The sequence below is a fragment of the Callionymus lyra genome, chromosome 7 (assembly GCF_982586985.1).
Source record: "Callionymus lyra chromosome 7, fCalLyr1.hap1.1, whole genome shotgun sequence".
In the NCBI taxonomy this organism is placed as follows: domain Eukaryota; kingdom Metazoa; phylum Chordata; class Actinopteri; order Syngnathiformes; family Callionymidae; genus Callionymus; species Callionymus lyra.
In genome coordinates, this window is record NC_141824.1 from 24,659,092 (window position 1) to 24,673,040 (window position 13,949).

The 13,949-nt window shown below is 38.2% G+C and overlaps 1 protein-coding gene across 1 annotated transcript in view; it reads left to right on the forward strand.

Annotated features, from left to right (window-relative positions):
- The window catches only part of rsrc1 (arginine/serine-rich coiled-coil 1), a 117,295-nt gene that overhangs the window by 13,593 nt on the left and 89,753 nt on the right, over positions 1-13,949 (forward strand). Inside the window, exon 4 of the mRNA XM_087796259.1 lies at positions 9,045-9,206. Within this exon, the coding sequence (XP_087652385.1) occupies positions 9,045-9,206 (162 nt within the window). The remainder of the gene's footprint in view (positions 1-9,044; positions 9,207-13,949) is intronic.

A 13,949-nucleotide genomic window follows, 5' to 3' on the forward strand; every position in this document is an offset into this window, starting at 1 on the left:
GCATCATTGCATCGTTATATATGCACTTAAAAAGACTTGCCACAGAAACGACTGTCTAATTATTTCTAATTGGCAGGCCCTGTGTGTAGTTATTGAGCTGTTTGGTCCTGCCGCAGAGCCGCGGGTCTTCTAATGCTCCGGGCGGAGAGGGAGGGGGATCCAACAATGGTAGCAGACCCGGGCCCGGCACACAAGACGCGTTATGGTCGCCTGCTGCTCCGACCTACACACGGTCAACCTCGGCCGTTTCGCCCAGCAGGGCGTCTGCGATGTAAATGAGCCCGGCACAAACGCACACATGGGTCACTTCACCGATGCTAAAGTTGTAATATATTCTCATTAATTCTTTCTAATTCAATTAAAAAGCCTCTGCTCTTAATTTATGCAGGATAAACAAACCGTCTGTTCACAATTCTTGTTGTTAACGCTTAAATAAACGACAGTCCAAGCGGGGCTTGGTGGAGATTCGGTAATGCGCCGCTTGTGATTAGCAGCCAAGATCCGAGCCCGTCCTCAGAGACGATGCTAAGAGAGGACACATGGACAAACCTCAGTCAGTCGTCCTCACTTTGTACCGCAGTTGGGCTCTTATGGACACCAACACCCAGTGGGGTGAATGCGTCGCTAGGTTTATTGGCGGCACCATACACTCGGAGCCGCTCGTGTGTTTGTAGATTTATATCAAATGTAGTTTATTATCATCACTTTGCCTTCTTTTTAATGGAAAACAATAAAGTCAGTTCAAAAACTTTCAGGAGTCGTAGGTACGTCATATGATAATGATGTTGCCTGAAAATTAAAATCGAGTAACCAAAAACCGAAACACAGAAACACCTTGTTATGCTAATTATTGGTTGCTTTTTTGGCACTGCCATTTTGGAAAATGCACAATATGAAATTTAATTGAATTCTAGAAAACAAGTTTCCTAGTAAAACTAAATTATACTGATGACTTGTATACAAGTCTGTAATGAACTGGCCTGCTGGAAAAATGATACAATTGTAAAAAAAACCTTATTGTCATTAAAACAAAGTCCATTCAAGTGTATTTTAGCTTTTTTTTTGGGGGGTTACTACATGTGCAACTGCTGAAAAATGAGCTGAGGAATTGAGCTGATCCGTATGAGAAGGTTTTAAAGGATTTTATTTAAAAATGGAAAAGGCATTAATAAACTAAATCAGATATAAAATAATAATAATTCGACACATACATTCGAGAGCCCAGTTATTTTTTGCATAAAAGTGAATTCCATTTAGAGAGTTTTGCATTTTGTTACGATATATCCTACACTATGAATTCACATTAATAAGTTTATAATAAAAAAATAAAGTTTAGGCACCAAAAAAAAATGCACTTGAGACCATTTTCAGGCAATTATTTTTGGTGGCCGGAAATTCGGCGCACCCCAAATTCTGTTCATTCTGATCGATGTTTTCTTATTGAAGCAGGAATACCAACTTTTCCCGATTTGCCAACTAATCTGCATTTGTCAATTCATGCTAGACAAGTTGGGGATTCCTACCAACTTACACACATGTGGTTTCACTCACACTTCAGTAATGTATTTTGCGGGGAAAAAAGAAGAAAAACACGAGAGAGCATGGCAGATAAATGAAACGGGGATCATACTCACCCTGACCGAAACCTTTTTAAAAGTAATGAAACACGTTCTCAGTATTCACAAGAGGGTTTATATTTGAAATTTGTCTTCGGCTCTTGCACTCGCTCTTCGTTTTCTTCGGTTAAACGGGGGGGTTTGATGATAAGGCCCGTCTTGGCCAAAGAATACACGACCGACGTTGGTATGAGTGACTGAATGAAGAGCAGATCGCGGTTGACTGCTTGAAAAGACAGTTTAGCGATTTTCGCTTTGATCAAAACCCATAAAGCTTACTTGTATTGAATGTTAGCCACACTTTTCGTGGAACTACCTAAGATTGAACTCTAACAAGGGCTGATTTATAGATCTGGAAATACCAGAGGGAATCAAATAAAATACTTGGTTACATCACTGACCCTTTAAAAAATATAAACTTAATACCATGACTGTCAACCCACGTTCCATTCTTATTTTAATCAAACATTTTTCTTTGGCATTTTACAGTTTGCAGTGGAGTCTTAAGTCATTCGAGAAACTGGCAAAATGGTTTTAATCTGACGACTAAGAGTAACTGCGGTTAAAATTATTGAAAGAAAAAAAAGGCGTTATAGTAATTTTTGATGTTGCATCACCAGATGACTTTTACATTACCATTCTTTTCACTAACAATTCGCATAAAAAATGTTCCCTTTCTTTTCTTCATAACCCACCCATGGTGCAAAGTATTTCCATTGATTTGGCTCTTAGACATTTGGAATTCACTTTATTCTATTATTAACATATTATTAACATTTTTCTTCCACTGGTGGACAGCTCTCAGTTTTGATACCAAAAAACACTGCAGTTTGAGATCAACTTACCATTTTTGTAGTTTGTAAAACTTCATGAAGACATTTTTAGATCGTCAATAGACTTGATTTTATTTACTGTGGCGAACCCATGTAAGTTTTTGGACTGGAATTATGAATAATTATATTTTTGGTATTTGGTTATACTATTTTTATTTGCAGCAATTGTAGGTACAGAAGAAGTAAAACTTAATACTAAAGTGTACTATATTAAAAAAAACCCCATCTATTTATAATGGGTAGTATTTATCAAGTGGTAGAACATGAGTAGACATAAAGAAGAAATGCATCATTACAATTTATGGTTTCCAATAAATGTTTGAAAATGTTTCAACGAAATGGTTTTGAAGAACTTCTTAGCAAAGACTGCGGTCAGTTAAGTCAATATCTTAATTCTCTCCAAAGTGGTAGTTTTTTTTTATTTTTTACAGAGGGGCTGCTACTTTAGTTGTGTCTTGGGTGTTTAATTAAGTGTAGTTTCCCTTTAGTAGTGGAATGTGTGTCTGCTTTTTGTCCGCCCATTCCTCGGTACCTTTTACAGTCCACCCACATGGTTTTTCTCAGCGTTTATGATTTTTCTTATACTGGAGTTGTGAGGTTCCTAAATCACTTAAGCACACGGGGCCGAGCCGTCCACATTTAAACAATAAAAGGCTGTTATGCTAAGGGCCCTCAGATCTCCTACCACTTCATAAATACATGCGTATAAAAGGCAGAAAAATACATCTTCGCTGACCAGCGAGCGAGGGAGAGCGAGCGTCTGAGAGCACACCTGCTAATTGGAGCCAGCTTGATTTGAAGCTCGTCTGTCTGCTCCGTCTTCTCCACGATTCCCACTCTTTCCATTTTAACGTCTATATGCTTCCCTTTTCAAAGCCATATATACTGTCTTTAAAACAGTGCTCGTCCTGGTTCTCCTTCAACTTCTGTCTATTTTGCGGCGTCTTTTTATTCGAGCGCTCGGTCGAGGACGGAAAGAACACCGGCATAAGGTGTTGTGTAATGATGTATGGATGGAGTGAGACGGGAAAAAGTGGTTTTGAGTTGCGTGGGTGGCTGTGAGTGAGTTGGCAAGTTAGCACCTAGTCTGAGGGGTGACCTCCACTTGACATTTCACATGGGCTCAGAGGTTAAAACCAAGCGCCCCCTCCCGCCCCCCCCTCCCAACTCCAGCTGCTAATGGGTGTCATGTCGAGCTGTGGCGGCCCACGGGTCAAAGGTCGTGGGTGATCAGCAGACGGCCAAGTTTAGGATTGCGACGAGAAGGCTGATGGACATCGGGCATATGTGCGAGAAATGAGCGAAGTTATCAACACACTCGGGGAAAAGAAACCTAATCACACGAGGAAAAAACCACATCGTTTTCACCCCGACCCGTCTCCTCGCTCGTCGTGGGCTGTTGATGGTTCGTATAGATCTGAGGGGCTTTGAAGGCTTTTGAACTCCCCTAAATGAATTGACCTCGTGGCTTGTGCCTGTAACTGTTGTGTTTGGGTGGATATGGGCAGGCAGCGGGTGGGTGGTCCGCATGGGGTCTCATTTCGAATTCGCAGCATCGCAGGGCAACGGTGGACATTTGTGTTGACGACGGCTAAATTAAAAAGCAAAACTGAAGATTATGACAAATCTAAACATCGCCTTCTGATGGGCGGGGGGAGGGGAGGAAGCGGGGGGATGCAGATCTTTCATGGGCTGTCTTTGCTGTCTTAATTGTGCTTACAATCAGCTATTTCCAGTGATTCCTCGCGTGTTATTTTGTGCGCGTTTGTGTTGATTAATCTCCGCGAGAGTGTGTGCGCGCGTGCACGGTGAACCGAGGGAACTGATAATGTGGCTGCTTGGAAGAAGGAAGCAGCTTGGGAAATGATTTCAACAGCTCTCATAATTAGAGGAATATCATAAATTAAACTTGTGTCTGCTGTTGCGTTTGAAGAGCACTCAAAAGTAATAAATTCTGGATGGTTAACATATTTGCATTCCATTCTGTTGGCAGCGTCAGGCATGAACAGCTGTTTTCCACGTCTTTTGGCAGCAGGAAATGCACATTGCTCACTCAAGGTGCTTTTTAGACACATTGAAATGGCGGAAAAAAAGAAAGTGACTTTTAACTTGAACATGAAGCTGCTGCTGTGTGCTCCGTCACTGGAGATAACTCTGCGGGGAGCTCCGCATTAATGAAGTTCTTCAAATATGGATATTTTTTTACTTTCCGTCGGCCTGATTTGCAATCTGCCATGTCTTGGAGATTTTGAATGGCAAGCATTTTTTTTTCCACCGTTGTAATGTATTTTTGTTTGTGTGTTTCACTCAATCCTGAGGTTATCAGAACAGTCCATAGTCTTTTGCATGATGGGTTAATAATGAAAGTTTGTTTTCCACTTGCCGAATGATACTGATGGTATATACTGTACCCTTTTTTCACGTAGATAAACTTCATGTTTGTATTCTTTTGTCAATATTTATAAATTATATCATAGATTCTTCTTAATTTGGAGACCCAACAACACTAAACATGACAATATAAGGCAAAGACATCTGCAAAAACTACATTAGAATTAAAAGTTGTGGTGATATATTTTGGGTTAAAATAAACAAGTGAGTAGCTGAATTCTAAAAATGCAGCTCATGACCCCTACAAGTACTAATATTTTCTGATTTTATTACGTTTCTGTCAAAAGGTCAAGCTACGATAATGATCGATGGTAACCAATCAAATAAACAACAAATTCAAAACTGCCCGAGGCAGTTACGCTAAGTTAAATGGCTTTTGTTTCTGCAATATTACTAAATGATTTTACAATAAACCCAAGTATTTTCTTGACTTTTTGCATCTGGGAAATACTTCTTTGTGCGATCCATGTCTCGTGTTTGTTGTTAATGTCCTGTGTGTCCTCACAGGATTCAGGATAGTCTCTCAAGTCATATGTTCACTGTCAAGCTTTATGATTATCTAGAATATATCAAATTATTATCTGACAGCAAAACCGAGAAATTAAGAAAACAATGACAAAAAATTCCTTTGCTGTGTTTACAACACTGGAAATAAAAAAAAATCTGATTCTGATGGAAGGACAAGGAATATTTTTCTCAGTTATTGTAGTATTGAACCCAAACGACCAAATACTTGAATATTACAAACTCATTTGACTAATTTATAACATTTTATCCAATTGTAAAGACACATTCTTGGCTGCGGTATTTACACTCTCAGTGCTTCTAGTTTCATCTAGAGATTTGAATTAAAATATCAAGTATACAAAAAAAAAACAACTAATTTACAAGACATTCTATACACAACAACAACAACAACCGCTGGGGTCTTGGATAGTAACTTCTTTTAAATTAAATTTTTCTAATTCATAATTACAATGTGTTTAATGATACAAATAGATGTGATTCAATATAGTTTGCTTTTGCAATCCATGATCGCTTTGGGGGTCACCATTCCTAAGAATATAATAGGTTTGGAACCGCTAATCGACCAATTGGACAAAGACTTCACTCAAAGTTCCCTTTTGAATAAAGATTCCTGCGAACCCCATATCAGTGTATAGGGAATAATGAAAAGATAACAGGTATAACTCAGAAACAATTAAAGGTATTTTTGTGTACATGTTTCTACCTGTGTGTCGCCCCAACGTCGACAGCCTGCGTTACTTGCAATGCATTTTGAATAATGACTAAACCGAGGTCAAATGCCAGTGGAGACGTTCACCTATATCTGGCACTAGTGGTATCACGTAGCTTCGATTAATGTCCAATTTCCAGTGAAAACAGAAATAGAATACAGGCTGATAAGGGGAACACAGCTTCACACCCTGCCACATAATTACCCAAATGGGCTGTGGTGAGGGATCATATCCTGGCGCACAGCGGGGGGTCAGCGGCGATAAGCTTTAGCCCGGCTCCCAACATGCAGTATAATTACTTTATTGATAATTCACCAGGAAAACTGTCCGGACCAATTGCAGGGCTGCGATTTAATGGATTGCGTAGGGAAACGAGCGAAAAAAGAGGCTGTGAGGTGGCAGAGCTTGTGTGTCTGTGTGTGGTATACATGGAGGAAACCAGCGAGGGCCTTTTATTAGTAATGAAAATATGTTTGGGCCATAGGGGCACCCATTTTCCCTCGAGATAATAAGCCCAATAAAATATAAAGCAGAGGAAGGACTTGGCATGGGGTCCAACTGGGGCTGTTTATCTGTCCGTGTCCTGCATTAGCCTTTTTATCTGCGGCCCCAAATTAGTTAATCATTCTCCAAGGGGAAGGACTTGGTCAGGAAATTGACATTTAGCCACATAGGCTCACTCTATTAACTACAGTAGATTTAATTTGCTGCACACCCCAGAAGTGCTATTTTCTTCTGAGAGTAAAATGGAGCCGTATTTATTGTAGATGCATTTTCTGGGCTGCAATTATAAGACTTTTGGCTCATTAAACGGCATAAATGTGGGTTAAACTGAAACTCTGATTAACTGTATGCTCAAATTTAACACAAATCAATTGCACACTATATTGTCACAGTTTAAGCTGTCATATTTTGCACAAATTGAGTTTTGATTTATATTTTATTTGTTTTTATATTAGGAATTCTTGAATATTAATTCCCTTTGGCAGCTGATCTCGTTTAACGGAAATGATTCAGTGTTTCCCTACAGAAATGTAGACTTTGTGAGATAGTAGCGTCAGTGGGGGGTGATTTTTGTTAGGCATTAGCACTGCATTCTTGATTTTTGCCCTTTTATTACTCTTAATTTAAACCCAAGAATATATATTTTTACAGATAAAATTGAAAACTTTACAAAAGGTGATCTATTTATACTATTGTTATTACCTAATGGACTAAATAATATGGTTTTAATTCCAGGTTAAAAAGCCTACTCTGTTTTATGATTTTTGATTTGTTTTATTAGTTGATACTAAAATTATTGAATTGAACTATTGTCGTTCCTACATCATGCGCAACACAATCTGAATTTTAATTTAGTTTTAAGCAAATTAAAACACTTTCTCGTCGTATTTTAATCAATGCACTTAAAAAAGGTAAACTGTTTTTATTTATCGCCCCCATATTTTACTTACTGACTTGTCATACTCGATATTTGACGAAAATATTTGGGCATCATTTTCGTTGCCAACAGGGATAGAAGAGATATGGTGAGCGGGCTGTTTTTATTCCCTTTGCATTTTGTGGTTATTTACCCATGTCATTTGCTTTTTCAGCGTATTATATTGAATTATATTTTACAAAATAATCTTTAAAAAGCACTTCCCGCATTTCAAGCCAGGCTAAATAATCAAAATAATAATTCATGATTGACGTATTATTCCTCTAATTTTCTTTCTGGCCGGTCTGTCGTTTGCAGGCTTTGAGTGACACGAGCACATAGCAACACGTCGCTGATCAGCAGCGCCTTCATTTAATTGATCTGAACAGTTGTCAGAGTGTTGTCTGTTAGGATGGTGACAGGTGTCTGAAGGAAATGATTAGTTTTCTTTCAGGAGTGAGACAGCTCTGGATGTCCCAAACTGCAAACTAATAAAAAAGGGAAAGCAATAAAGCTTGTGGACGGCGGGTTTGACTGTTTTTATAGACAAATCAATAAAATGATAGATGATGGAAAATAACGGCAAGTCAGCTGCTGATTCCTACAGGGGTTTCAAATCACACTCCTGGCACGAACACATGTGTAAGTACACACAGTCGGGCACACGACAACATATTACTTTGATATGTTTTATCTGCATTAATAGAGCTGCCACAGGTGACACAAATAGGTGCTTGTATTTTATTTTGGGTTTGTTTGTTTGACATCCAATCTGAAGATGTCAGCGCGGCTCACCAGCCCGACACTTGTGTTCATGTGGGTCTTAACTAACTGAGTAAATCTTCCACTGCAAATCATTTTGAGACCTGAGGGCCAGTTCGGATCAATAGCAAAGAAAGACCCTGGCCCGGGATCTGACCCCGCCCTTAATTGGCCCCGTCTTGTGTGTGTTCTTGCCTCTGTGTCTGAATGTGACAATGATTCCCTGCTACTGTAGTATTTGTCTGTTTGGTAATATGATGGTTAATTTGAGTTTATTGGTTTAAACATAAATTAAATCGCCCCTTATATTCCCTCTAGTGTCCCCTCGTAAAATATTGTTTTAAGGATTCATGTCGTCTTCATCATGTAAATGAACATTTAGTTTTTCAAACTTATTTCTTCTTCTGTTGGTATTGATTCTTAGGGTTAAGCTTGACAGCAGGGATGGTACTTTGAACTTATAGACCTATAGACACAACAAGTATGATATTTTAAAAAAAAGTGTTTAAATTTTGAATTTTCTTTGTTTTGAAAATGAATTAAACAAAAGAAAAAAAGGTCCTAAATTGGTTTATTAATGGTGTACTTTTTTATATTTTAACTAGAAATGGGGTAATTATTAATAAACAAGCAAAAACATAAATTGTCAATTTTGGAACAACTCACACATTTCCTCACATTTCTACAAGCATGTTCATAGTTTTCCTCGGACCTCAAGAGGGCCACATAAAGTCATTAGAGGCCTGCATGTGTAAGACCACTAAACTCATTTGTTTCTGCTCAGGTCTCCCTCCCGTCAACGTCGCAGCAGGAGCAGCAGCCGCAGAAGAAGCCACAGAAGCAGCAGAGACCGGAGTCGTCGCAGGGGCCACGACCGAGACAAGTGTAAAGATAAAGAGAGAGATAGAGGACGGGACAAGTGTAAGGACAAAGCAGATAAACAGGGGTAAGTGACAAACGAGCTCTGACATACTGTATGAACAGGTGAATAAGAAACCATCACATATTGCTATGTTTTAAGTCCCCAGTGTCTTCATTCGTGCACGACAGAGATACTATGTTGGAGACCTTTCTCAATTCTTAAACCCTTTCATCCATCAACCATCGTTCTATCCCTATGACATCTTTTTGCAATCAAACCATGGGGTACCACTGATCAACTGGTGGTGAAATTGCATATTACCCTGCCACAGTGGCCCTCGAAAGACAACAGATTGAACATGCAGAACCTTTTTAGCAGTCCCTCCTGGTCTGGTACAGCATAGCTATTCTCCTTACATTCTTAGATTTGTGCCTTGGTATGGATCACGCACTCTTACTGTCCTCGATGATGAATGTGAATGTATGTATGAATCCTGTGGGAAGTTATGAACAAGTACCTTTATACTTCCAGTAGATGTGTACTTATAGACTTTTGATAAATACTTATTTCTAAATCTATTTTTATTCATTTACCTCAAAGTATAATTATTTAAATAACATCAAATCTAACGTTTAAAGTACCATTAAATGGAAGTTGCCAACATCCAGAAACGTAAAATTCCTTCCTGTGTAATTATGGCTAAAGCCTTAAAACCTCTCAATTTTGGGAAAGCTGGAATCTTTTTGTGTGTTTGCTCTCCCATGTGAAGAACGTCTGCCAGATTCTTGTTTCCTCTATTTTTCCATTATTTAAATTTTTCTATATATTGTACCTTAATACCTTATTTTACATAATCCGCACCCCCAAAAACTGTTTACCCCTGCTGAGATACTGCTTGGCTGCCAACCCGGTTTCCTCCTCTACCAACATGCACGAAAGGATGTTACGCAGTTGCAGGAAAACAAGTCGTTGTATTTGAGGATACATGAACCTCAACAAGTAAAACATTTTATGAACCAATAAACACCACCTTAGGTGTGATGTCAGACTGTGAAGATGGAGATCCCGTCTCTCTCCTGCCAGCGACATTATTGGATGCCATGGTTCCATTAAATATTTGTTCAGGATTGAGTTGCATAACAAACTAAAGGATTCAACATGTACTCATGGATTAGCATTTTGTCAGTAGTAGTGTGTGTTTTATGTTGAGGTACAACTGGCCCGGAGGAACTTTGGAATTGAACTGCCATGTAGTTGTATACCGTTCACTGGATTAGGATAACCACGTTGTGTGATACTTAAAAAAAACTATTTCATTAAAATAAACCAATAACCTGCGAAAGGATTAACTGATCAATTCATTGCAAACATTTCTGTCATTTCCGCCCATGCTTTGTTTTAGCATTGACTTTCCATCCCCAAGATAAACCTCTCGTCTTCCAAGATGTTGATGATCAATTGCTCCACAAGGATGGCTTGATGCAATTCATACCTAGAGTTTTATTATAAAAACAATTCTGGGTTCAATCTTCATCATTGCCTTTTTAAGCCTATAGGTTTATTGGTAAGACTAAAGTTGCCTCAGAATGTCTCCCGTCTATTTGGAATATCTTAAAAGGAAGTTCCTTTTATTGGTTGCTATTATATATTGCACTTTATGATCAGTATCTTAAAAACAAATAAAGCAACCAGTGGACTATATCTATTTTCTTATTAAGGTTTCAATATCCTTCTGTATTGATAAAGATCTTTACCTTCTATCTTTTGACCCTGCTTTAGCTCGTCTTTGTATTTCAGCCGTTTTGTTTGTGCAAAGACTAGCTTTAAGCGGACATCGAGTCAGGCTTTTGATATAAGAGTGATGTCTTGATGAACCTTCTGGAAATGCAGGTACAGTGCTCTAGTTAGTAGTTACATTTATTTCACAATATAATTCAATACAATATATTTAGCTCACGCATACTTCTGATTCACTTAAATAAACGACTGAATTTCAGTGACATATTTTGGTTGAATTAAAGTAACTAAGAGCTAAAATATGGCCAAACATCAACTTTAGCTGTATTCTATCCTCACGTCCTCAGTCATCGCTGGAATTTATTACGCTATTATTGTTCCTTTAGCTGCGGAGGATATAATACTGCTGCCATCTAGTGGCCAGAAGTTTAATTGCAACACAAACATGAACAAACACATTGTTATTCGTGCAGGTTTTTCCTTGATTTTCTGTGACTTCTGTGTTGTTCTCTGTGTTATCTTGATCTTTTAAGTATATATTTTATTCAGTTTTGTTTTGATTGTTTAAGCGCTTTGTGACCCTGGTCTGGAACAGCGCTCTACAAATTGTATTTACTTACTTATTTTTGGTTGAAAATTAAAAGTGCTATTTAATATCAATACAGTGTCATTAAAATCAAAAAATATATATATATCTTGGTGTATTGATTCATAATTTTTTTTCTCAAATCCCTACTAGAGTGATACACAGATTAGTAGGTTGCAGAAGGAGCTTTACAAATAAAAATTACTAACTTATTCACTTACGATAATTGACAGACGACTGGTTAAAAAGATTTTCTTTATTATAAATCAAACCTTTTAAATCAAACTTTTCCAGCTTCATAATAATCCCCTCCTGTACGAAGTTTAGAGGACTCAGATTAAAATGCCTTCACCATTGTCATGAATTGACTGATATAGATGTGTCTATTTTGTAGTCTTTCCACTGGAGTTTAGGAGCTTAACTAGGCAGCGTGTAGTCGAGGAAAAATGGAAGTGCGACACATCCCAGGATTTTTAAGCATTTAATGGTGCATCCTGTCTGTTGAGAAACCTTCTCCGTTTCATCTGTTCTGCTTTAAATGGCAATGGGGGTTGGGTCTTATTTTAACCTCTGGTTCCTCACTTTCCCATTGACACAAACACACTTTTTTTTTGCACCTTTTCAACAAAGCAAAGTAGTTGAAGACGGAGCGGCGTAAAGGAGAGGCTCAGGATCTTCATAGTGTCTGTCAGGATGAAAGAGGGGCCCCTGTGAGCGACACCCTGACACCGACTCTGTTGTGCGCCTCTCCGTGTGGTGTTATCGTCATTAAACATTTAACGCTCCTCTTGTATGACAGCCGGCAACTCTGTGCTCCAGCGGCATGTATCCATGCAAAATTTATTGGAAACGACAAGGTGTTGTTAAGCGATCTTGTTGCCTTTTTACCAGTGGCAAAGGGTAAGTGGGTGATTGTTGGTTGCCTTTCTCCGTGTGCGACTTTGAGTGCAGGAGATTGAACCCAGACGAGGATCGGCTTGTGTAATCCCCTGCTTTTGTTTACTAACAACCGCTATTTTCAGGAGTTTGTTTTTGCATTCAGAAAGTTTACGTAAATGGTTTATTTTTTTAACAAGGTTGTTTACTAGTGTGTCAACTGTGTTTTTTACATTTATATTAACTATTGATGTACAATACATTCACAGTAAATAAACTGAGAGGTTTTTATTATGCAAAGTGATAATTGGATTATGCATCACTAACTTGGTAATTTATAACCAATAAATAATAATCAAATTTAATAACGGGGGTCTATTACTCAACTGACTATGGGGCCACCAGAGGTAAAGACACCGGGCTCTTTCCACTGTGTTTATATAAAGGGTTTATTTAGGGGCATTTTTAGGGGATTTTCTGTGTGGTTTCACTGTGAATTTGGAATATTTTGTGTAATTTAATTCTATTTCATTCATCTTAACTATAGTCGAAGCTATGTAAATGGTATCATTTAATCATCTTTATTCGTTTACAAACTGAAATTTTACAAGGATGGAGTCATTTGCTCAGCCTGCATTTATAAATAGTTTAAACGGAGGGCTTCTGGAAATCACTCTTGCACAACAAATAAGTCGGGTTTCAAGTTTGAGACACATTTTCTTTAAAGTTGAACTAATGTTAAAACTCTCCTGATTCACTCACAATTTTCAAATGAAAAATTATTCCTCTCCAAGATGCAGTAAGTCTCTCATCAGGAATATTTTTTGAAATGAATACTTTATAAAGTTGTCCTCCGTCTGAAATCTCAGCGAACGAGAGGTTACAAGAGTGAAGTCCATCATGAGGTAATAATGGTCTTCACTCCTCCTCCAGCGAGGACCTGCTTTGTTTATACAACAAGTGCCTTGGAGGTGGAGATTTGTGGTATTGATGACACGCGGTGACAAACCTTGATTCTTGACCAGTCACATCAGAATGACAAGATTTAATCTCCAGAAAAACAAAGTGTTTAAACACATTTTCTAATGTAAATATTTCAATGAAAAGATAGTTTTGTACAAACACGTACTGATGAGTAAAATAGAGTCCAAGATCTAGTTAAGGTGCACTCAGATCAACACATTACAACATTAATACTAATAACTAGAAATTGGCATAACTGGCTAAAAAAATAGATTTTTACATAATAATTTGTCATAAATTAATACTTTTTAATGATTATTAGCCGGCTAATATGCTATTCAAACACATGAATGTGTAGTTTATGGCAGTAGTGTTCCCAATGTGTTAAAATATACCACTTGTTTTATCTTCCTTCTTTTTGTGCTCCGAGTTCACCCTTGAACCCAGTGGATCCCTGCCTTCTGAAGCATCACTGAGCACCAAAGTAAGAAGAGAGAACTTGCTATGTCTTTAATCAGAGAGGTCTGTCCAATTAGGGTGAACTCCTCGTCTGTGCCAGGTTAGGTGAAGAGCATTGGTTCTTCTAGTCAATTTGATGTCATTTGCATGAGAAGTGGTTGAGAACCAGAGGAAGCCGAGACACAGGGATCAGCGCAGGGACCTCT